Here is a 25,565-nt window from a genome sequence, read left to right as displayed (position 1 = left end):
CTATTACTGACCCTTTAATGGGGGGGGACCCTATTAAGTGCCCTTTAATGGGGGGAGACCCTATTAATGACCCCATAATGGGGGGACCCCATTACTGACCCTTTAATGGGGGACCCTATTACAGACCCTTTAATGGGGGGACCCTATTAAGTGCCCTTTAATGGGGGGATCCTATTACTGACCCTTTAATGGGGGGGGACCCTATTAACTGCCCTTAAGTGCCTAAGTGGGTGGTTATAGGGTTGCTATGGGGTGGTTATGGGGTGGTTATGGGGTCGCTATGGGGTGGTTATGGGGTGGTTATAGGGTTGCTATGGGGTCGTTATGGGGTGGTTATAGGGTCGCTATGGGGTGGGTATGGGGTGGTTATAGGATTGCTATGGGGTCGCTATGGGGTGGTTATGGGGTGGTTATAGGGTTGCTATGGGGTCGCTATGGGGTGGTTATAGGGTTGCTATGGGGTGGTTATGGGGTGGTTATAGGGTTGCTATGGGGTCGCTATGGGGTGGTTATGGGGTGGTTATAGGGTTGCTATGGGGTGGTTATGGGGTGGTTATAGGGTTGCTATGGGGTGGTTATGGGGTGGTTATAGGGTCGCTATGGGGTGGGTATGGGGTGGTTATAGGATTGCTATGGGGTCGCTATGGGGTGGTTATGGGGTGGTTATAGGGTTGCTATGGGGTGGTTATGGGGTGGTTATAGGGTTGTTATGGGGTCACTATGGGGTGGTTATAGGGTTGCTATGGGGTGGTTATGGGGTGGTTATAGGGTTGCTATGGGGTGGTTATGGGGTGGTTATAGGGTTGCTGTGGGGTCGCTATGGGGTGGTTATAGGGTTGCTATGGGGTGGTTATGGGGTGGTTATAGGGTTGCTATGGGGTGGGTATGGGGTGGTTATAGGGTTGCTATGGGGTCGCTATGGGGTGGTTATGGGGTGGTTATAGGGTTGCTATGGGGTGGTTATGGGGTGGTTATAGGGTCGCTATGGGGTGGGTATGGGGTGGTTATAGGATTGCTATGGGGTCGCTATGGGGTGGTTATGGGGTGGTTATAGGGTTGCTATGGGGTGGTTATGGGGTGGTTATAGGGTTGTTATGGGGTCACTATGGGGTGGTTATAGGGTTGCTATGGGGTGGTTATGGGGTGGTTATAGGGTTGCTATGGGGTGGTTATGGGGTGGTTATAGGGTTGCTGTGGGGTCGCTATGGGGTGGTTATAGGGTTGCTATGGGGTGGTTATGGGGTGGTTATAGGGTTGCTATGGGGTGGGTATGGGGTGGTTATAGGGTTGCTGTGGGGTCGCTATGGGGTGGTTATAGGGTCGCTATGGGGTGGTTATGGGGTGGTTATACGGTTGCTGTGGGGTGGTTATGGGGTGGTTATGGGGGGTTATAGGGTGGGTATGGGGTCGCTATGGGGTGCTATGGGGTGGTTATGGGGGGTTATAGGGTGGGTATGGGGTCGCTATGGGGTGGTTGTGGGGTGGCTATGGGGTGGTTATAGGGTGGTGATGGGGGGTTATGGGGTGGTTATAGGGCCGCTATGGGGTCGCTATGGGGTGGTTATGGGGTGGTATGGGGTTGCTCTGGGGTCGCTATGGGGTGGTTATTGGGTTGCTATGGGGTGGTTATGGGGTGGTTATTGATTACTATAGGGTCGCTATGGGGTGGTGATGGGGTGGTTATAGGGTTGCTGTGGGGTCGCTATGGGGTGGTTATGGGGTCGCTATGGGGTGGTTATGGGGTGGTTATAGGGTTGCTGTGGGTGGTTATGGGGTGATATGGGGTTGCTATAGGGTTGCAATGGGGTGGTTATGGGGTGGTTATGGGGGGTTATAGGGTGGGTATGGGGTTGGTATGGGGTGGTTGTGGGGTGGCTATGGGGTGGTTATAGGGTTGCTATGGGGTCGCTATGGGGTGGTTATAGGGTTGCTATGGGGTGGGTATGGGGTGGTTATAGGGTTGCTATGGGGTCGCTATGGGGTGGTTATAGGGTCGCTATGGGGTGGTGATGGGGTGGTTATAGGGTTGCTATGGGGTGGTTATGGGGTGGTTATAGGGTTGCTCTGGGGTCGTTATGGGGTGGTTATAGGGTCGCTATGGGGTCACTATGGGGTGGTTATAGAGTTGCTATGGGGTGGGTATGGGGTGGTTATAGGATTGCTATGGGGTCGCTATGGGGTGGTTATAGGGTTGCTATGGGGTGGTTATGGGGTGGTTATAGGGTTGCTGTGGGGTGGGTATGGGGTGGTTATAGGGTCGCTATGGGGTGGTTATGGGGTGGTTATAGGGTTGCTGTGGGGTGGTTATGGGGTGGTTATAGGGTTGCTATGAGGTGGTTATGGGGTGGTTATGGGGGGTTATAGGGTGGGTATGGGGTCGCTATGGGGTGGTTATGGGGCGGTATGGGGTTGCTCTGGGGTTGTTATGGGGTGGTTATGGGGTGGTTACAGGGTTGCTATGGGGTCACTGTGGGGTGGTTATAGGATTGCTATGGGGTGGTTATGGGGTGGTTATAGGGTTGCTATGGGGGTGCTCTGGGGTTGTTATGGGAGGTTATGGGGTGGTTATGGGGTGGTTATAGGGTTGCTATGGGGTCGCTATGGGGTGGTTATGGGGAGTTATGGAGGGTTATGGGGTGGGTTTGGGGTCGCTATGGGGTGGTTGTGGGGTGGCTATGGGGTGGTTATAGGGTTGCTGTGGGGCCGTTATGGGGTGGTTATGGGGTGGTTATAGGATTGCTATGGGGTCGCTATGGGGTGGTTATAGGATTGCTATGGGGTCGCTATGGGGTGGTTATAGATTACTATAGGGTCGCTATGGGGTGGTTATGGGGTGGTTATAGGGTTGCTATGGGGTCGCTCTGATATTGTTATGGGGGGTTATGGGGGGTTATAGGGTGGGTATGGGGTCGGTATGGGGTGGTTGTGGGGTGGTTATGGGGTGGTTATAGGGTTGCTATGGGGTGGTTATGGGGTGGTTATGGGGGGTTATAGGGTGGGTATGGGGTCGCTATGGGGTGGTTATAGGGTTGCTATGGGGTTGCTCTGGGGTTGTTATGGGAGGTTATGGGGTGGGCATGGGGTGGTTATGGGGTTGCTATGGGGTCACTATGGGGTGGTTATGGGGAGTTATGGAGGGTTATGGGGTGGGTATGGGGTCGCTATGGGGTGGTTGTGGGGTGGCTAAGGGGTGGTTATAGGGTTGCTGTGGGGCCGTTATGAGGTGGTTATGGGGTGGTTATAGGATTGCTATGGGGTCGCTATGGGGTGGTTATGGGGGGTTATGGGGGTTATGGGGTGGGAATGGGGTCACTATGGGGTGGTTATGGGGTGGTTATAGGGTCGCTATGGGGTGGTTATGGGGGGCTATGGTGTGGTTATGGGGTGGTTATGGGGTTGTTATGGGGTAGTATGGGGTTGCTCTGGGGTCGCTATGGGGTGGTTATGGGGTGGTTATAGGGTCGCTATGGGGTGGTTATGGGGGGTTATAGGGTGGGTATGGGGTCGCTATGGGGTGGTTATGGGGTGGTTATGGGGTGGTTATGGGGGTTATGGGGTGGGGATATGTGGGTATGGGGTGGTTATGGGGTGGTTATAGGGTTGCCATGGGGTCGCTATGGGGTGGTTATGGGGTGGTTATAGATTACTATAGGGTCGCTATGGGGTGGTGATGGGGTGGTTATAGGGTGGTTATGGGGTGGTTATAGGGTTGCTATGGGGTCGCTCTGAGGTTGTTATGGGGGGTTATAGGGTGGTTATGGGGTGGTATGGGGGGTTATGAGGGGTTATGGGGTGGCTATGGGGTGGTTATGGGGTTGTTGTGGGGAGTTATGGGGGATTATGGGGTGGTTATGGGGGTTATGGGGTTATAGGGTGGGGTAGTGGGGGGTCAGTCCAACCTTACGGGGTGGAAGGGGCACATTGGGGGGGGGTCGTGATGACCTTATGGGGTTGGGGGGGGCTTATGGGGTGGTTATGGGGTGGTTTTCGGGTTGTTATGGGGTCGCTGTGGGGTCACTATGGGGTGGTTGTGGGGCGGTATGGGGTGGTTATGGGGGGTTATGGGGTGGTTATGAGGCTGTTGTAGGGTTCCTAGGGGGTCACTATGGGGTGGTTGTGGGGTGGTGATGGGCTGGTTATAGGGTTGCTATGGGGTGGTTATGGGGTGGTTATAGGGTGGTTATAGGGTTGCTATGGGGTTGCTATGGGGTCGCTCTGGGGTTGTTATGGGGGGTTTGGGGGGTTAAGGGGTGGTTATGGGGTGGTTATGGGGTTGCTATGGGGTGGTTATAGGGTCGCTATGGGGTCACTATGGGATTGCTATGGGGTGGTGATGGGGGGTTAAGGGGTGATTATGGGGTGGTTTTGGAGTGGTTATAGGGTTGCTATGGGGTCACTATGTGGTGGTTATGGGGTGGTTATAGGGTCGCTATGGGGTCGCTATGGGGTTGCTATGGGGTGGTTATGGGGGGTTGTGGGGTGGTTATGGGGTGTTTATAGGGTTGCTGTGGGGTCGCTATGGGGTGGGGTTCAGTCCGACCTTATGGGGTTGGGGAGGGGGGGTCAAAGCGAGCTTATGGGGTGGGGGGGCACATTATGGGGGGGTCATTGGGGTGTCACATTATGGGGTCACATTATGGGGTCACATATGGGGACATATTATGGGGTCACATTATGGAGGTCATTATAGGGGGTCCCATTATGGGGGGTCACATTGGGGGGTCACATTATGGGGTCACATTATGGGGTCACATTGGGGGGTCACATTGGGGGTCACATTGGGGGGTCACCTATGGGGGTCACATTGGGGTCACATTATGGGGATCATTATAGGGGGTCCCATTATGGGGTCACATTATGGGGTCACATTATGGGGTCACATTGGGGGGTCACATTATGGGGTCACATTATGGGGGCACATTATGGGGGTCACATTATGGGGGTCACATTATGGGGGGTCACATATGGGGTCACATTGGGGGTCACATTATGGAGGTCATTATTGGGGGTCCCATTAAGGGGGCACATTATGGGGGTCACATTATGGGGGTCACATTATAGGGGTCACATTGGGGGGTCACATATGGGGTCACATTGGGGGTCACATTATGGAGGTCATTATTGGGGGTCCCATTAAGGGGGCACATTATGGGGGTCACATTATGGGGGTCACATTATAGGGGTCACATTGGGGGGTCACATATGGGGTCACATTATGGGGGTCACATTATAGGGGTTCACATTATGGGGGGTCACATTATGGAGGCACATTATGGGGATCCCATTATGGGGTCACATTGGGGGTCACATTATGGGGGGTCACATTGGGGGTCACACATGGGGGTCACATTATGGGGTCACATTATGGGGTCACATTATGGGGTCACATTGGAGGGTCACAAATGGGGGGTCACATTATGGGGTCACATCGGGGTGTCACATATGGGGGGTCCCATTATGGGGTCACATTATGGGGTCACATTATGGGGGGTCACATTATGGGTGTCACATTATGGGGGGGTCACATTGGGGGTCACATTATGGGGTCACATTATGGGGTCACATTGGGGGCACATGTGGGGGAGTCACATTATGGGGTCACATTGGGGGTCACATTATGGGGGGTCACATTATTGGGGGTCACATATGGGGGGTCCCATTATGGGGTCACATTGGGGGTCACATTATGGGGGTCACATTATGGGGGGGTTCCATTATGGGGGTCCCATTATAGGGGGTCCCATTATAGGGGTTCACATATGGGGGGTCCCATTATGGGGGTCACATTATGGGGGTTCACATTATGGGGGGTCACATTATGGGGTCACATTGGAGGGTCACATATGGGGGGTCACATTATGGGGGGGTCACATTGGGGGTCACATTATGGGGTCACATTATGGGGGGTCACATTATGGGGGGTCACATTGGGGGTCACATTATGGGGGGTCACATTATGGGGGGTCACATTGGGGGTCACATATGGGGGTGTGACATTATTGGGGGTCACATTATGGGGTCACATTGGGGGTCCCATTATGGGGGGTCCCATTATGGGGTCACATTACAGGGTCACATATGGGGGGTCACATAGGGGGTCACAGTATGGGGGGTCCCATTATGGGGGTCACATTATGGGGGTTCACATTATGGGGGGTCACATATGGGGTCACATTATGGGGTCACATTATGGGGGTCACATTATTGGGGGTCCCATTATGGGGTCACATTGGGGGTCACATTATGGGGGGTCACATTGGGGGTCACACATGGGGGTCACATTATGGGGTCACATTATGGGGTCCCATTATGGGGTCACATTGGGGGTCACATTATGGGGGGTCACATTGGGGGTCACACATGGGGGTCACATTATGGGGTCACATTGGGGGGTCACATTATGGGGGGGGTCACATTATGGGGTCACATTGGGGGTCACATTATGGGGGTCACATTATGGGGTCACATTATGGGGTCACATATGGGAGGTCACATTGGGGGGTCACATATGGGGTCACATATGGGGGGTCACATTGGGGGGTCACATTATAGGGGTTCACATTATGGGGGGTCACATATGGGGTCACATTATGAGGGTCACATTGGGGGGTCACATATGGGGTCACATTATGGGGTCACATTGGGGGGTCACATTATGGGGGTCCCATTATGGGGTCACATTATGGGGCCACATTGGGGGGTCACATTATGGGGGTCCCATTATGGGGTCACATTATGGGGTCACATTATGGGGGTCACATTATGGGGTCACATTGGGGGGTCACATTATGGGGTCACATTATGGGGTCACATTGGGGGGTCACATTATTGGGGGTCCCATTATGGGGGGTCCCATTATGGGGGGTTACATATGGGGGTCACATTGGGGGGGTCACATTATGGGGTCACATTACGGGGTCACATTACGGGGTCACATATGGGGGGTCACACATGGGGGTCACACATGGGGGTCACATTATGGGGTCACATTGGGGGGTCCCATTATAGGTGGTCCCATTATGGGGGTCACATATGGGGTCACATTATGGGGCCCCATTATGGGGTCACATATGGGGGTCCCATTATGGGGTCACATTATGGAGGTCATTATAGGGGGTCCCATTATGGGGTCACATTGGGGGGTCCCATTATGGGGTCACATTATGGGGTCACATTGTGGGTCACATTATGGGGGGGTCACATTATGGGGTCACATTGGGGTGTCACATATGGGGGTCACATTATGGGGTCACATTATGGGGTCACATTGGGGGGTCACATTATGGGGGGGTCACATTATGGGGTCACATTGGGGGGTCCCATTATAGGGGGTCCCATTATGGGGGTCACATATGGGGTCGCATTATGGGGGTCACATTGGGGGGGTCCCATTATGGGGGGTCACATATGGGGGTCACATATGGGAGGTCACATTGGGGGTCACATTATGGGGGGTCACATTATGGGGGTCACATTATGGGGTCACATTATGGGGTCACATTATGGAGATCATTATAGGGGTCACATTATGGGGGGGTCACATTATGGGGGGGTCACATTATGGGGGTCCCATTATGGGGTCCCATTATGGGGGTCACATTGTGGGGGGTCCCATTATGGGGTCACATTGGGGGTCACATATGGGGGGGTCACATTATGGGGTCCCATTATAGGGGGTCACATTATGGGGTCACATTATGGGGTCCCATTGTGGGGTCACATTATGGGGTCACATTATGGGGGTCACATTATGGGGGTCACATTATGGGGTCACATTATGGGGGGGTCACATTATGTGGGTCACATTATGGGGTCACATTATGGGGTCACATTACGGGGTCACATATGGGGGGTCACATATGGGGTCACATTATGGGGTCACATTGGGGGGGTTACATTATGGGGGTCACATTGGGGGTCACATTATGGGGGGTCACATTGGGGGTCACACATGGGGGTCACATTATGGGGTCACATTATGGGGTCCCATTATGGGGTCACGTTGGGGGGTCACATATGGGGTCACATTATGGGGTCACATTATGGGGTCACATTATGGGGGTCGCATATGGGGGGTCACATATGGGGTCACATTATGGGGGGTCACATTGGGGGTCACATTATGGGGTCCCATTATGGGGTCACATTATGGGGTCACATATGGGGGGTCACATTGGGGGTCACATATGGGGTCACATTATGGGGTCACATTATGGGGGTCCCATTATAGGGGGTCCCATTATGGGGGATCACATATGGGGTCCCATTATGGGGGGTCACATTATGGGGTCCCATTATGGGGTCACATTGGGGGTCACATTATGGGGGGTGACATTGGGGGTCACATATGGGGTCACATTATGGGGGTCACATTGGGGGGGTCACATTATGGGGGGTCACATTACAGAGGTCATTATAGGGGATCACATTATGGGGGTCCCATTATGGGGGGTCACATTACGGGGCCCCATTATGGGAGGTCCCCTTATAGGGAGTCCCATTATGGGGCTCCCATTACGGAGGGCACATTGAGGGGTGAGGTATCACGTGACGGGGGCGGCCGGTGTCACGTGACGGGGGAGGGGTGTCCGCGCTGGATCACGTGTCGGGGCCCACCGACCCTATTGAGCTCTTCCGGCTGTCCGTAGAGCGGATGGAAGCGGCGGAATTTGCCGTGGCGGTATTTGGCCGTGAGGAAACGGCGGCGCTCCGACGCGGAGCTCCGCGCCGCGATGCGTTCGCTGGGCGGGACGTGCGCCGCCCAGAACGCGTTGGATGCGCCGTTGTGCAGCCGGAGCAGCAGCTGGGGGGGGGGCGGGGTCACGGGGTCAGCGGGGTCACGGGGTCAGCGGGGTCACGGGGTCGGGGGGGGGTAATGGGGTCGGGGGGGTCAGGGGGGGGTAATGGGGGGTAATGGGGGTGAATGGGGGGTAATGGGATGGGGGGAATGGGGGAGAATGGGGGGGTAATGGGGGTGAATGGGGGGTAATGGGATGGGGGGTAATGGGGGGTAATGGGGTAATGGGGGGTAATGGGGTAATGGGGGGTAATGGGGGTGAATGGGGGGTAATGGGATGGGGGGTAATGGGATGGGGGGTAATGGGGGTAATGGGGTAATGGGGGGGGTAATGGGGGGTAATGGGGGGTAATGGGGGGCAATGGGATGGGGGGTAATGGGATGGGGGGTAATGGGGGGGATGGGGGGTAATGGGGTGGGGGGGAATGGGGGGGAATGGGGGGTAATAGGATGGGGGGAATGGGGGGTAATGGGATGGGGGGGAATGGGGGGGAATGGGGGGGGATGGGGGGGGATGGGGGGGGAAGAGGGGTAATGGGACGGGGGGTAATGGGGGGGAATGGGGGTGAATGGGGGGTAATTGTATGGGCTGAATGGGGGGGAATGGGGGGGAATGGGGACAGTGGGGGGGAATGGGGGGGAATGGGGGAATGGGGGGTAATGGGATGGGGGGTAATGGGGGTGAATGGGGGGGATGGGGGGCAATGGGGGGGTATGGGGGGTAATGGAATGGGGGTAATGGGGGGTAATGGGATGGGGGGGAGGGGGGGGAATGGGGTAATGGGGGGTAATGGGGGGGGTCAGTGGGAGGGGGTTAGGGGTTATGGGGGGGGAAGTAATGGGGGGGTAATGGGGAGTAATGGGATGGGGGGGGATGGGGTAATGGGGTAATGGGGGGGAATGGGGGGGTGGGGGGTAATGGGGGGGTAATGGGGTGGGGGGTAATGGGGGGTAATTGTATGGGGGGTAATGGGGTAATGGGGGGGAATGGGGGGGAATGGGATGGGGGGGTAATGGGGTAATGGGGGCTAATGGGGTAATGGGGGAGTATGGGGGGTAATGGGATGGGGGGTAATGGGGTGGGGGGGCCGTGCGCCGCCCAGAACGCGTTGGAAGCGCCGTTGTGCAGCCGGAGCAGCAGCTGGGGGGGGCGGGGTCACGGGGTCAGCGGGGTCACGGGGTCAGCGGGGTCACGGGGTCAGCGGGGTCAGGGGGTCAGCGGGGTTATAGGGGGTAATGGGGGGGGATGGGGGGTAATGGGATGGGGGGTAATGGGGGGTAATGGGGGGGTAATGGGGGGTAATGGGGAGGGGGGGGATGGGGGGTATGGGGGGGAATGGAGGGGAATGGGGACAGTGGGGGGTAATGGGGGGGAATGGGGGAGATGGGGGGGGATGGGGGGTAATGGGGATGGGGGGGCAATGGGATGGGGGGTAATGGGGGGTAATGGGATGGGGGGTAATGGGGGGGAATGGGGAAGTATGGGGGGTAATGGGGGGGTGGGGGGTAATGGGGGGTAATGGGATGGGGGGTAATGGGGGGTAATGGGATGGGGGGTAATGGGGGGGAATGGGGAAGTATGGGGGGTAATGGGGGGCTGGGGGGTAATGGGGGGGTAATGGGATGGGGGGTAATGGGGGGTAATGGGATGGGGGTAATGGGGTGGGGGGCCGTGCGCCGCCCAGAACGCGTTGGATGCGCCGTTGTGCAGCCGGAGCAGCAGCTGGGGGGGGGCGGGGTCACGGGGTCAGCGGGGTCACGGGGTCAGCGGGGTCACGGGGTCAGCGGGGTTATAGGGGGGAATGGGGTCAGGGGGGGTAATAGGGGGTAATGGGGTCAGGGGGGTCGGGGGGGTAATGGGGGGTAATGGGGTCAGGGGGGTCGGGGGGGTAATAGGGGGTAATGGGGTCAGGGGGGGATGGGGGGGTAATAGGGGGTAATGGGGACAGTGGGGGGTAATGGGGGGTAATGGGATGGGGGGTAATGGGATAGGGGGTAATGGGGGGGAATGGGGGGTAATGGGGGGTAATGGGATGGGGGGTAATGGGGGGGATGGGGGGTAATGGGGGGTAATGGGGTGGGAATGGGGGGTAATTGTATGGGGGGGAATGGGGGGGATGGGGGGGGATGGGGGGTAATTGTATGGGGGGGAATGGGGGGGAATGGGGGGTAATGGGATGGGGGGTAATGGGGGGTAATGGGGGTAATGGGGGGGTAATGGGGGGTAATGGGGGGTAATGGGATGGGGGGTAATGGGATGGGGGGTAATGGGGGGGAATGGGGGTAATGGGGGGCTAATGGGGGGTAATGGGGGGTAATGGGATGGGGGGTAATGGGATGGGGGGTAATGGGATGGGGGGTAATGGGGGGGAATGGGGGTGAATGGGGGGTAATGAGGGTGAATGGGGGGTAATTGTATGGGGGTAATGGGGGGGAATGGGGAGTAATTGTATAGGGGGTAATGGGGGGGATGGGGGGTAATGGGGGGTAATGGGGTAATGGAGGGGAATGGGGGGGAATTGTATGGGGGGTAATGGGGGGGAATGGGGGTGAATGGGGGGTAATTGTATGGGGGGGTATTGGGGTAATGGGGGGGATGAGGGGGGTCAGTGGGGGAGGTCAGTGGGGGGCAATGGGGTAATGGGGGGGTAATGGGGGGCAATGGGGGGGGTGGGGGGTAATGGGGTGGGAATGGGGGGGAATGGGGGGGAATGGGGTAATGGGGGGTAATGGGGGGTAATGGGGTGGGGGGCCGTGCGCCGCCCAGAACGCGTTGGATGCGCCGTTGTGCAGCCGGAGCAGCAGCTGCGGGGGGGGCGGGGTCACGGGGTCAGCGGGGTCACGGGGTCAGCGGGGTCACGGGGTCAGCGGGGTCGGGGGGGTAATGGGGGGTAATGGGATGGGGGGGGTCAGGGGGGGGTAATGGGGGGTAATGGGATAGGGGGGGTCAGGGGGGGGTAATGGGGGGTAATGGGGGGTAATGGGGTCAGGGGGGTCGGGGGGGTAATAGGGGGTAATGGGGTCAGGGGGGTCGGGGGGGTAATAGAGGGTAATGGGGTCAGGGGGGGATGGGGGGGTAATAGGGGGTAATGGGATAGGGGGGGATGGGGGGGGTAATGGGGGGTAATGGGGTCAGGGGGCTCGGGGGGGGTAATGGGGGGTAATGGGATAGGGGGGGTCGGGGGGGGTAATAGGGGGTAATGGGATAGGGGGGGATGGGGGGTATGGGGGGGAATGGGGGGGAATGGGGACAGTGGGGGGCAATGGGGGGGATGGGGGAGATGGGGGGGGATGGGGGGTAATGGGGTAATGGGGGGTAATGGGATGGGGGGTAATGGGATGGGGGGTAATGGGGGGGTATGGGGGGGAATGGGGGTAATGGGGGGGAATGGGATGGGGGGGGAATGGGGGGTAATGGGATAGGGGGTAATGGGGGGTAATGGGGGGTAATGGGGACAGTGGGGGGGAATGGGGGGGAATGGGGAGTAATTGTATAGGGGGGAATGGGGGGCAATGGGGGGGAATGGGGGGTAATTGTATGGGGGGGAATGGGGGGGAATGGGGGGTAATGGGATGGGGGGGAATGGGGGGGAATGGGGGGGTAATGGGGGGGTAATGGGGGGGTAATGGGGGGTAATGGGGATGGGGGGGCAATGGGATGGGGGGTAATGGGATGGGGGGTAATGGGGGGGAATGGGGGTGAATGGGGGGTAATTGTATGGGCTGAATGGGGGGGATTGGGGGGGAATGGGGACAGTGGGGGGGAATGGGGGGTAAAGGGGGGTAATGGGGGGCTGGGGGGTAATGGGGGTGAATGGGGGGTAATTGTATGGGGGGGAATGGGGGGAATGGGGGGGAACGGGATGGGGGGTAATGGGAGGTAATAGGGTAATGGGGGGGAATGGGGGGGAATGGGGACAGTGGGGGGTAATGGGGGAGAATGGGGGAGATGGGGGGGGATGGGGGGTAATTGTATGGGGGGGAATGGGGGGTAATGGGGGTGAATGGGGGGTAATGGGATGGGGGGTAATGGGGGGTAATGGAATGGGGGGGATGGGGGGGAATGGGGTAATGGGGGTGAATGGGGGGTAATTGTATGGGGGGGAATGGGGGGTAATGGGGGGGATGGGGGGGAATGGGATGGGGGGTAATGGGGGGGAATGGGGGTGAATGGGGGGGTAATGGGATGGGGGGTAATGGGGGGGATTGGGGTAATGGGGGGGAATGGGGGGGAATGGGGGGGAATGGGGGGGAATGGGATGGGGGGGTAATGGGATGGGGGGGATGGGGGGGAATGGGGTAATGGGGGGATGGGGTGGGGGGTAATGGGGGAAATGGGGTAATGGGATGGGGGGTAATGGGGGGGAATGGGGGGATAATGGGGGGGTAATGGGATAATGGGGGGGAATGGGGTGGGGGGTAATGGGATGGGGGGTCAGTGGGGGGGTGGGGGTAATGGGGTTGGGGGGCAATGGGGTGATGATGGTTGTGGAGTGGTGGTTATGGGGTGATGGCAGTTATGGGGTGGCGGTTATGGGGTGGCGGTTATGGGGTGGTGGTTATGGGGTGGTGGTTATGGGGTGATGGCAGTTATGGGGCGGAGGTTATGGGGTGATGGCAGTTATGGGGTAGCTGTTATGGGGTGTTGGTTATGGGGCGGCAGTTATGGGGTGATGGCAGTTATGGGGTGGTGGTTATGGGGTGGTGGTTATGGGGCGGCGGTTATGGGGTGATGGTTGTGGGGTGTTGGTTATGGGGTCACAGCAATGGGGGGATGGTTATGGGGCGGCAGTTATGGGGCTGTGGTTATGGGGTGTTGGTTATGGGGTGGTGGTTATGGGGTGATGGCAGTTATGGGGTGGCAGTTATGGGGTGGCAGTTATGGGGTGATGATGGTTATGGGGTGGCGGTTATGGGGGCACAGCAGTGGGGTGGTGGTTATGGGATTACGGTTATGGGGTGGTGGTGGTTATGGGGTGATGGCAGTTATGGGGTGGCGGTTATGGGGTGATGGTTATGGGGTGGTGGTTATGGGGTCACAGCAATGGGGTGACGGTTGTGGGCTGTTGATGGTTATGGGGTGTCGGTTATGGGGCGGCGGTTATGGGGTGTTGGTTATGGGGTGGCAGTTATGGGGTGATGGCAGTTATGAGGTGGCAGTTATGGGGTGTCGGTTAAGGGGTGGTGGTTATGGGGCGGTGGTTATGGGGCGGTGGTTATGGGGCGTTGGTTATGGGGTGGCAGTTATGGGGCGGTGGTTATGGGGCGGTGGTTATGGGGTGTTGGTTATGGGGCGGCGGTTATGGGGTGGTGGTTATGGGGCGGTGGTTATGGGGTGGTGATTATGGGGTGATGGCAGTTATGGGGTGGCAGTTATGGGGTGGCCGTTATGGGGTGGCCATTATGGGGTGGCAGTTATGGGGCGGCAGTTATGGGGCGGTAGTTATGGGGCGGTGGTTATGGGGCGGTGGGAGTTATGGGGTGGTGGTTATGGGGTGTTGGTTATGGGGTGGTTATGGCGCATTGGTTATGGGGTGTCGGTTATGGGGTGTTGGTTATGGGGTGTCAGTTATGGGGCGTTGGTTATGGGGCGGTTATGGGGTGTCAGTTATGGGGCGGTGGTTATGGGGCGTTGGTTATGGGGTGATGGCAGTTATGGGGCGGTGGTTATGGGGCGGCGGTTATGGGGTGGTTATGGGGCGGTGGTTATGGGGTGGTGGTTATGGGGTGATGGCAGTTATGGGGCGGTGGTTATGGGGCGGCGGTTATGGGGTGGTTATGGGGCGGTGGTTATGGGGTGGTGGTTATGGGGTGATGGCTGTTATGGGGCGGTGGTTATGGGGCGGTTATGGGGCGGTGGTTATGGGGCGGTTATGGGGCGGAGGTTATGGGGCGGAGGTTATGGGGCGGAGGTTATGGGGCGGTGGTTATGGGGCGGTTATGGGGCGGTGGTTATGGGATGATGGTTATGGGGCGGCGGTTATGGGGCGGTGGTTATGGGGTGTTGGTTATGGGGTGGTTATGGGGCGGTGGTTATGGGGCGTTGGTTATGGGGTGATGGTTATGGGGTGGCTGTTATGGGGCGGCGGTTATGGGGTGATGATTGTTATGGGGTGTCGGTTATGGGGTGGCAGTTATGGGGCGGTGGTTATGGGGTGTTGGTTATGGGGTGGTGGTTATGGGGCGGTGGTTATGGGGCGGCGGTTATGGGGCGGCGGTTATGGGGCGGTGGTTATGGGGTGTTGGTTATGGGGTGGTTATGGGGCGGTGGTTATGGGGCGTTGGTTATGGGGCGTTGGTTATGGGGTGATGGTTATGGGGTGGCTGTTATGGGGCGGTGGTTATGGGGTGATGATTGTTATGGGGTGTCGGTTATGGGGTGTTGGTTATGGGGCGGCAGTTATGGGGCGTTGGTTATGGGGCGGTTATGGGGTGTCAGTTATGGGGCGGTTGTTATGGGGCGTTGGTTATGGGGTGATGGCAGTTATGGGGCGGTGGTTATGGGGCGGCGGTTATGGGGTGGTTATGGGGCGGTGGTTATGGGGCGGTTATGGGGCGGTGGTTATGGGATGGCAGTTATGGGGTGGCGGTTATGGGGCAGTGGTTATGGGGCGGCGGTTATGGGGCGGTGATGGGGCGGCGGTTATGGGGCGGCGGTTATGGGGCGGTGGTTATGGGGCGGTGGTTATGGGGCGGCGGTTATGGGGCGGTGGTTATGGGGTGGTGTTTATGGGGTGGCAGTTATGGGGTGTTGGTTATGGGGCGGCGGTTATGGGGCGGCGGTTATGGGGTGGCAGTTATGGGGCGTTGGTTATGGGGCGGTTATGGGGTGTCAGTTATGGGGCGGTGGTTATGGGGCGTTGGTTATGGGGTGATGGCAGTTATGGGGCGGTGGATATGGGGCGGCGGTTATGGGGTGGTTATGGGGCGGTGGTTATGGGGCGGTGGTTATGGGGCGGCGGTTATGGGGCGGTGGTTATGGGGCGGTGGTTATGGGGTGGTGGTTATGGGGCACAGCAATGGGGGGATGGTTATGGGATGGCAGTTATGGGATGGCAGTTATGGAGTGGCAGTTATGGGGCATTGGTTATGGGGTGTCGGTGATGGGGCGGTGGCTATGGGGTGGTTATGGGGCGGTGGTTATGGGGCGGTGGTTATGGGGCGGTGGTTATGGGGTGGTTATGGGGCGGCGGTGGCGCCCCCACCTGTATGAGGGGCTCCGTCCACACGCGGCGGTCCATCTCCAAACTGCGCACTTTGCTCACATTGGGCCCCATTGCGCGGTGCTCCCCTACGGCGCAACGCTGCCCCATAGCGCCCACAGCGCCCACTGCCCCATAGCGCCACAGCCCCATAGCGCCTATTGATCCCACTGCCCCATAGCGCCACTGCCCCATAGCGCCCATAGCGCCCACTGCCCCATAGCGCCACAGCCCCATAGCGCCCACAGCGCCCACCGCCCCATAGCACCCACAGCGCCCACTGCCCCATAGCGCCCATAGCGCCCACTGCCCCATAGCGCCCACTGCCCCATAGCACCCATTCATCCCACTGCCCCATTGATTCCACTGCCCCATAGCGCCCACTGCCCCATAGCGCCCACAGCGCCCACTGCCCCATAGCGCCCACTGCCCCATAGCGCCCACAGCACCCACTGCCCCACAGCGCCCATTGATCCCACTGCCCCATAGGTCCCATCCACCGCACTGCCCCATAGCGCCCACTGCCCCATAGCGCCCACTGCCCCACTGCCCCATAGCGCCCACTGCCCCATAGGGCCTATTGATCCCACTGCCCCATAGCGCCCACTGCCCCATAGCGCCCATTCATCCCACTGCCCCATAGCGCCCACTGCCCCATAGCGCCACAGCCCCATAGCGCCCACAGCGCCCACTGCCCCATCGCGCCACTGCCCCATAGCGCCCACAGCGCCCACTGCCCCATAGCGCCCACTGCCCCATAGCGCCCACAGCGCCCACCGCCCCATAGCGCCCATTGCCCCATAGGGCCTATTGTTCCCACTGCCCCATAGCGCCACTGCCCCACAGCGCCCATTCATCCCACTGCCCCATTGATTCCACTGCCCCATAGCGCCCACAGCCCCACAGCACCCATTGCCCCATAGGGCCTATTGATCCCACGTCCCCATAGCGCCACTGCCCCACAGCGCCCATTCATCCCACTGCCCCATAGCACCCATTCATCCCACCGCCCCATAGCGCCCACTGCCCCACAGCACCCACTGCCCCACAGCACCCATTGATCCCACGTCCCCATAGCACCCACTGCCCCATAGCGCCCATTCATCCCACTGCCCCATAGCACCACAGCCCCATAGCGCCCACTGCCCCGTAGCACCCACTGCCCCATAGCGCCCATTGATCCCACTGCCCCATAGCGCCCATCCACCACACTGCCCCATAGCACCCACTGCCCCACAGCGCCCACTGCCCCATAGCGCCCACTGCCCCATAGCGCCCATTCATCCCACTGCCCCACAGCACCCACTGTCCCATAGCGCCCATTCATCCCACTGCCCCATAGCGCCCATAGCACCCACTGCCCTATACACCCACTGCCCCACAGCGCCCACTGCCCCATAGCACCCACTGCCCCATAGGGCCCATCCACCACACTGCCCCATAGCGCCCACTGCCCCACAGCACCACAGCCCCATAGTGCCCACTGCCCCATAGCGCCCACTGCCCCATAGCGCCCATCCACCGCACTGCCCCACATCCCCATAGGGCCCATCCACCGCACTGCCCCATAGCGCCCGCTGCCCCACAGCGCCCACTGCCCCCATAGCGCCCACAGCCCCATAGTGCCCACTGCCCCATAGCGCCCACTGCCCCATAGGGCCTATTGATCCCACCGCCCCACAGCGCCCACCGCCCCACAGCGCCCACTGCCCCATAGCGCCCACTGCCCCATAGCGCCCACAGCGCCACAGCCCCATAGCGCCCACTGCCCCATGGCGCCCACTGCCCCATAGCGCCCATTGATCCCACTGCCCCACAGCGCCCACTGCCCCACAGCGCCCATTGATCCCACTGCCCCATAGCGCCCGCTGCCCCACAGCGCCCACAGCCCCATAGCGCCCACAGCCCCATAGTGCCCACTGCCCCATAGCGCCCACTGCCCCATAGGGCCTATTGATCCCACCGCCCCACAGTGCCCACCGCCCCACAGCGCCCACTGCCCCATAGCGCCCACTGCCCCATAGCGCCCACAGCGCCACAGCCCCATAGCGCCCACTGCCCCATACCACCCATTGCCCCATAGGGCCTATTGATCCCACTGCCCCATAGCGCCCACTGCCCCATAGCGTCCACAGCGCCCACCGCCCCATAGGGCCTATTGATCCCACTGCCCCATAGCGCCCATTGATCCCACCACCCCACGGCGCCCACTGCCCCATAGCGCCCACTGCCCCATAGCGCCCAGTGCCCCACAGGGCCACAGCCTCACTGCCCCACAGTGCCCATCCACCACACTGCCCCATAGCACCCACTGCCCCATAGGGCCACTGCCCCACAGCGCCCATTGATGCCACTGCCCCATAGCGCCCATCCACCCCACAGCCCCATAGGGCCCATTGATCCCTCAGCCCCATAGGGCCCATCCACCACACTGCCCCATAGCGCCCACAGCCCCACAGCGCCCACTGCCCCATAGCACCCATTGATCCCACTGCCCCATAGCGCCCACTGCCCCATAGCACCCATTGATCCCACTGCCCCACAGCGCCACAGCCCCATAGCGCCCACTGCCCCATAGGGCCACAGCCCCACTGCCCCACAGTGCCCATCCACCACACTGCCCCATAGCGCCCACTGCCCCACAGCACCCACTGCCCCATAGCGCCCATCGACCGCACTGCCCCATAGCGCCCATTCATCCCACTGCCCCATAGTGCCACTGCCCCATAGCACCCACTGCCCCATAGCGCCCACTGCCCCATAGCGCCCATTCATCCCACTGCCCCATTGATTCCACTGCCCCATAGCGCCCATAGCGCCCACAGCCCCACAGCACCACAGCCCCACAGCGCCCACTGCCCCATAGCGCCCACTGCCCAATAGGGCCACAGCCCCACTGCCCCACAGTGCCCATCCACCACACTGCCCCATAGCGCCCACTGCCCCATAGCACCCACTGCCCCATAGGGCCTATTGATCCCACTGCCCCACAGCGCCCACTGCCCCATAGCGCCCATTCATCCCACTGCCCCACAGCGTCCACTGCCCCACAGCGCCCATTGATGCCGCTGCCCCATAGCGCCCATCCACCCCACAGCCCCATAGGGCCCATTGATCCCTCAGCCTCATAGGGCCCATTGATCCCACTGCCCCACAGCGCCCACTGCCCCATAGCGCCCACTGCCCCATAGGGCCTATTGATCCCACCGCCCCAGGGCGCCCACTGCCCCACAGCGCCCATTGATCCCACTGCCCCACAGCGCCCACTGCCCCATAGCGCCTATTGATCCCACTGCCCCACAGCGCCCATTGATCCCACTTCCCCATAGTGCCCACTGCCCCATAGCGCCCATTCATCCCACAGCCCCATAGCGCCCACTGCCCCATAGCGCCCACAGCCCCACAGCACCCACTGCCCCATAGGGCCACTGCCCCATAGCGCCCATCCACCACACTGCCCCATAGCGCCCATTGCCCCATAGCGCCTATTGATCCCACTGCCCCACAGCGCCCACTGCCCCACAGCGCCCACTGCCCCACAGCGCCCACTGCCCCACAGCGCCCATAGCGCCCACTGCCCCATAGGGCCTATTGATCCCACTGCCCCATAGCGCCCACTGCCCCATAGGGCCACAGCCCCACTGCCCCACAGTGCCCATCCACCACCCTGCCCCACAGCGCCCACTGCCCCACAGCGCCCACTGCCCCATAGCGCCCATTGATCCCACTGCCCCACAGCGCCCACTGCCCCATAGCACCCACTGCCCCATAGCACCCATTGATCCCACTGCCCCATAGCGCCCATTCATCCCACTGCCCCATAGCGCCACTGCCCAATTGCGCCCACTGCCCCACAGTGCCCACTGCCCCATAGCGCCCATTGATCCCACTGCCCCACAGCGCCCACTGCCCCATAGCGCCCACTGCCCCACAGCGCCCATTGATCCCATGTCCCCATAGCACCCACTGCCCCATAGCGCCCATTCATCCCACTGCCCCATAGCACCACAGCCCCATAGCGCCCACTGCCCCATAGCGCCCACTGCCCAATTGGGCCTATTGATCCCACTGCCCCACAGCGCCCACTGCCCCATAGGACCCACATCCCCATAGGGCCCACTGACCCCACAGCCCCACAGCCCCACATCCCACCCCACATCCCCATAGGGCCCATTCACCCCACCCCCCGCCCCACACCCCCCCACCCCCCCTGCGTAGCCCTATAGGGCGCTGTGCGCCCCCCATACCGGCGCAGCGTTGGCAGATGACGACGCAGAGGTTGATGGAGGCCCACGTGGGTCTCTGCGCCCCACAGTCGGCGCAGCTCCGGTTGGGTTCCGCCCCCCAAATGCGATCCGTCACCCCGGAATGGGACAGCGCCGCCGCCACCGCCCCACGCATGGCCGCCATCCACCGCTGCTTCGACGCCGCCGACGGCGCTGCGAAGCTGAATGGGGGGTTATGGGGTGGTTATAGGGGGTAATGGGGTCTTATGGGGTCTTATGGGGTCTTCAGGGGTGGTTATGGGGTCTTATGGGGTCTTAAGGGGTGGCTATGGGGTGGTTATGGGGGGTTATAGGGGGCTATGGGGTGGCTATGGGGTGGTTATAGGGGGTTATGGGGGGATATGGGGTGGGTATAGGGTCTTATGGGGTGGTTATAGGGGGTTATGGGGGGCTATGGGGTGGCTATGGGGGTTATGGGGTGGTTATAGGGGGTTATGGGGTAGCTATGGGGTGAGGCGCCCCGCATGGCCGCCATCCACCGCTGCTTCGACGCCGCCGACGGCGCTGCGAAGCTGAATGGGGGGTTATGGGGTGGTTATAGGGGGTAATGGGGTCTTATGGGGTCTTATGGGGTCTTCAGGGGTGGTTATGGGGTCTTATGGGGTCTTAAGGGGTGGCTATGGGGTGGTTATGGGGGGTTATAGGGGGCTATGGGGTGGCTATGGGGTGGTTATAGGGGGTTATGGGGGGATATGGGGTGGGTATAGGGTCTTATGGGGTGGTTATAGGGGGTTATGGGGGGCTATGGGGTGGCTATGGGGGTTATGGGGTGGTTATAGGGGGTTATGGGGTAGCTATGGGGTGAGGCGCCCCGCATGGCCGCCATCCACCGCTGCTTCGACGCCGCCGACGGCGCTGCGAAGCTGAATGGGGGGTTATGGGGTGGTTATAGGGGGTAATGGGGTCTTATGGGGTGGCTATGGGGTGGTTATGGGGGGCTATGGGGTGGGTATGGGGTCTTTTGGGGGGCTATGGGGTGGGTATGGGGTGGTTATGGGGGGTTATGGGGGTTATGGGGTGGCTATGGGGTGGTTATAAGGGGTTATGGGGGGATATGGGGTGGTTATGGGGGGCTATGGGGTAGGTATGGGGTCGTTATAGGGGGTTATGGGGGGATATGGGATGGCTATGGGGTGGCTATGGGGTCTTATGGGGTGGTTATAGGGGGTTATGGGGTCATATGGGGTCTTATGGGGTGGGTATGGGGGGCTATGGGGTCTTATGGGAGGCTATGGGGTGGGTATGGGGTGGTTATAGGGGGTTATGGGGGACTATGGGGTGGGTATGGGGTGGTTATAGGGGGTTATGGGGGGCTATGGGGTGGCTATGGGGTGGTTATGAGGGGCTATGGGGTAGGTATGGGGTCGTTATAGGGGGCTATGGGGGGATATGGGGTGGCTATGGGGTCGTTACAGGGGGCTATGGGGGGCTATGGGGTGGCTATGGGGGGTTATGGGGGTTATGGGGGGCTATGGGGTGGTTATGGGGTGGGGATGAGGGCTTATGGGGTCTTATCGGGTCTTATGGGGTGGTTATAGGGGGTTATGGGGGGCTATGGGGTGGTTATGGGGTGGTTATAGGGGGTTATGGGGTGGTTATGGGGGGATATGGGGTGGTTATAGGGGGTTATGGGGGGCTACGGGGTGGCTATGGGGTGGTTATAGGGGGTTATGGGGGGCTATGGGGTGGCTATGGGGTGGTTATAGGGGGTTATGGGGGGCTATGCGGTGGGTATGGGGTGGCTATGGGGTTATGGGGTGGCTATGGGGTGAGGCGCCCCGCATGGCCGCCATCCACCGCTGCTTCGACGCCGCCGACGGCGCTGCGAAGCTGAAGGGGGGGTTATGGGGTTATATGGGGTCTTATGGGGTCTTATGGGGTGGTTATAGGGGGTAATGGGGTCTTATGGGGTCTTATGGGGTCTTATGGGGGGCGATAGGGTAGGTATGGGGTGGTTATAGGGGGCTATGGGGGGATATGGGGTGGCTATGGGGGGTTATGGGGGTTATGGGGTGGGTATGGGGGGTTATGGGGTCATATGGGGTCTTATGGGGTGGTTATAGGGGGTAATGGGGTCTTATGGGGTCTTATGGGGTGGTTATAGGGGGTTATAGGGGACTATGGGGTGGGTATGGGGTGGTTATAGGGGGTTATGGGGGGCTATGGGGAGGCTATGGGGTGGTTATAGGGGGTTATGGGGGGATATGGGGTGGGTATAGGGTCTTATGGGGTGGTTATGGGGGTTATGGGGTGGCTATGGGGTGAGGCGCCCCGCATGGCCGCCATCCACCGCTGCTTCGACGCCGCCGACGGCGCTGCGAAGCTGAAGGGGGGGTTATGGGGTCTTATGGGGTCTTATGGGGTGGTTATAGGGGGTTATGGGTCTTATGGGGTCTTATGGGGTGGTTATAGGGGGTTATGGGGTCTTATGGGGTCTTATGGGGTCTTATGGGGGGCGATAGGGTAGGTATGGGGTGGTTATAGGGGGCTATGGGGGGATATGGGGTGGCTATGGGGGGTTATGGGGGCTATGGGGGGCTATGGGGGGCTATGGGGTCATATGGGGTCTTATGGGGTGGGTATGGAGGGCTATGGGGTCTTATGGGAGGCTATGGGGTGGGTATGGGATGGTTATAGGGGATTATGGGGGGATATGGGGTGGCTATAGGGGGTTATGGGGGGCTATGGGGTGGGTATGGGGTGGTTATAGGGGGTTATGGGGGGCTATGGGGTGGCTATGGGGTGGTTATAGGGGGTTATGGGGTGGCTATGGGGTGAGGCGCCCCGCATGGCCGCCATCCACCGCTGCTTCGACGCCGCCGACGGCGCTGTGAAGCTGAATGGGGGGGTTATGGGGTCTTATGGGGTCTTATGGGGTGGTTATAGGGGGTTATGGGGGGCTATGGGGTGGCTATGGGGTCTTATGGGGTGGTTATAGGGGGTTATGGGGTGGTTATAGGGGGTTATGGGGTGGGGATGGGGGGTTATGGGGTCTTATGGGAGGCTATGGGGTGGGTATGGGGTGGTTATAGGGGGTTATGGGGGACTATGGGGTGGGTATGGGGTGGTTATGGGGGGTTATGGGGTGGCTATGGGGTGGTTATGAGGGGCTATGGGGTAGGTATGGGGTCGTTATAGGGGGCTATGGGGGGATATGGGGTGGCTATGGGGGGTTATGGGGGTTATGGGGGGCTATGGGGTGGTTATGGGGTGGGGATGAGGGCTTATGGGGTCTTATCGGGTCTTATGGGGTGGTTATAGGGGGTTATGGGGGGCTATGGGGTGGTTATGGGGTGGTTATAGGGGGTTATGGGGTGGTTATGGGGGGTTATGGGGTGGGGATGAGGGCTTATGGGGTCTTATCGGGTCTTATGGGGTGGTTATAGGGGGTTATGGGGGGCTATGGGGTGGTTATGGGGTGGTTATGGGGTGGTTATAGGGGGTTATGGGGGACTATGGGGTGGTTATAGGGGGTTATGGGGTCTTATGGGGTGGCTATGGGGTGGTTATGGGGGGCTATGGGGGTTATGGGGTCTTATGGGGTGGCTATGGGGGTTATGGGGTGGCTATGGGGGTTATGGGGTGGCTATGGGGTGAGGCGCCCCACATGGCCGCCATCCACCGCTGCTTCGACGCCGCCGACGGCGCTGCGAAGCTGAATGGGGGGGTTATGGGGTGGTTATAGGGGGCAATGGGGTCTTATGGGGTCTTATGGGGTGGTTATAGGGGGTTATGGGGGGCTATTGGGTGGCTATGGGGTCTTATGGGGTGGTTATAGGGGGTTATGGGGGGTTATGGGGTGCGTATGGGGTGTTATGGGGGGCTATGGGGTGGGTATGGGGTGGGTATGGGAGGCTTTGGGGGGTTATAGGGGACTATGGGGTGGGTATGGGGTGGTTATAGGGGGTTATGGGGGGCTATGGGGTGGCTATGGGGTGGTTATAGGGGGTTATGGGGGGCTATGGGGTGGCTATGGGGGTTATGGGGTGGGTATAGGGGGTTATGGGGTGGCTATGGGGTGGCTATGGGGTCTTATGGGGTGGTTATAGGGGGTTATGGGGTGGTTATAGGGGGTTATGGGGTGGGGATGGGGGGTTATGGGGTCTTATGGGGTGGGTATGGGGTGGGGATGGGGGCTTATGGGGTCTTATGGGGTGGTTACAGGGGGTTACGGGGGGCTATGGGGTCGGTATGGGGTCTTATGGGGGGCTATGGGGTGGTTATAGGGTGTTATGGGGTGGTTATGGGGGGTTATGGGGTCGGGATGGGGTGGTTATGGGAGGTTATGGGGTCTTATGGAGTGGCTATGGGGTGGCTATAGGGGGTTATGGGGGGCTATGGGGTGGGTATGGGGTGGTTATAGGGGGTTATAGGGGGTTACGGGGTGGGTTTGAGGGGCTATGGGGGGTTATGGGGTGGCTATGGGGTCTTATGGGGTGGTTATAGGGGGTTATGGGGGGCTATGGGGCGGCTATGGGGTCTTATGGGGTGGTTATAGGGGGTTATGGGGGATATGGGGTCTTATGGGGTCATGGGGCCGTGGGGTTGTGGGGTTATGGGGTCTTATGGGAGGTTATGGGGTCTAATGGGGGTTATGGGGTGGTTATAGGGGGTTTTGGGGGGATATGGGAGGTTATGGGGTGGTTATAGGGGGTTATGGGGTGGCTATGCGGTGGGTATGGGGCCTTATGGGGGGCTATGGGGTGGGTATGGGGTGGTTATGGGGGGTTATGGGGGACTATGGGGTGGCTATGGGGTGGTTATGAGGGGCTATGGGGTAGGTATGGGGTCGTTATAGGGGGCTATGGGGGGATATGGGGTGGCTATGGGGTCGTTACAGGGGGCTATGGGGGGCTATGGGGTGGCTATGGGGGGTTATGGGGGTTATGGGGGGCTATGGGGTGGTTATGGGGTGGGGATGAGGGCTTATGGGGTCTTATCGGGTCTTATGGGGTGGTTATAGGGGGTTATGGGGGGCTATGGGGTGGTTATGGGGTGGTTATAGGGGGTTATGGGGTGGTTATGGGGGGATATGGGGTGGTTATAGGGGGTTATGGGGGGCTATGGGGTGGGTATGGGGTGGTTATAGGGGGTTATGGGGTGGCTATGGGGTGAGGCGCCCCGCATGGCCGCCATCCACCGCTGCTTCGACGCCGCCGACGGCGCTGCGAAGCTGAAGGGGGGGTTATGGGGTCTTATGGGGTCTTATGGGGTGGTTATAGGGGGTTATGGGGTCTTATGGGGTCTTATGGGGTGGTTATAGGGGGTTATGGGGGGCTA

General features: G+C 59.8%; 1 protein-coding gene across 1 annotated transcript in view; it reads right to left on the bottom strand.

The window, feature by feature from the left end:
- The window catches only part of LOC107050420 (arf-GAP with Rho-GAP domain, ANK repeat and PH domain-containing protein 1-like), a 102,310-nt gene that overhangs the window by 40,313 nt on the left and 36,432 nt on the right, over nucleotides 1–25,565 (bottom strand). The window contains exons 9-11 of the mRNA XM_046904194.1: nucleotides 20,247–20,463; nucleotides 16,003–16,088; nucleotides 8,621–8,803 (exon numbers count right to left, since the gene is read on the bottom strand). Of these exons, the coding sequence (XP_046760150.1) occupies nucleotides 8,621–8,803; nucleotides 16,003–16,088; nucleotides 20,247–20,463 (486 nt within the window). The remainder of the gene's footprint in view (nucleotides 1–8,620; nucleotides 8,804–16,002; nucleotides 16,089–20,246; nucleotides 20,464–25,565) is intronic.

This window comes from Gallus gallus, chromosome 1 (genome assembly GCF_016699485.2).
Source record: "Gallus gallus isolate bGalGal1 chromosome 1, bGalGal1.mat.broiler.GRCg7b, whole genome shotgun sequence".
Classification (NCBI taxonomy): Eukaryota; Metazoa; Chordata; class Aves; order Galliformes; family Phasianidae; genus Gallus; species Gallus gallus.
This window is presented reverse-complemented; position numbering and strand designations above follow the sequence as displayed.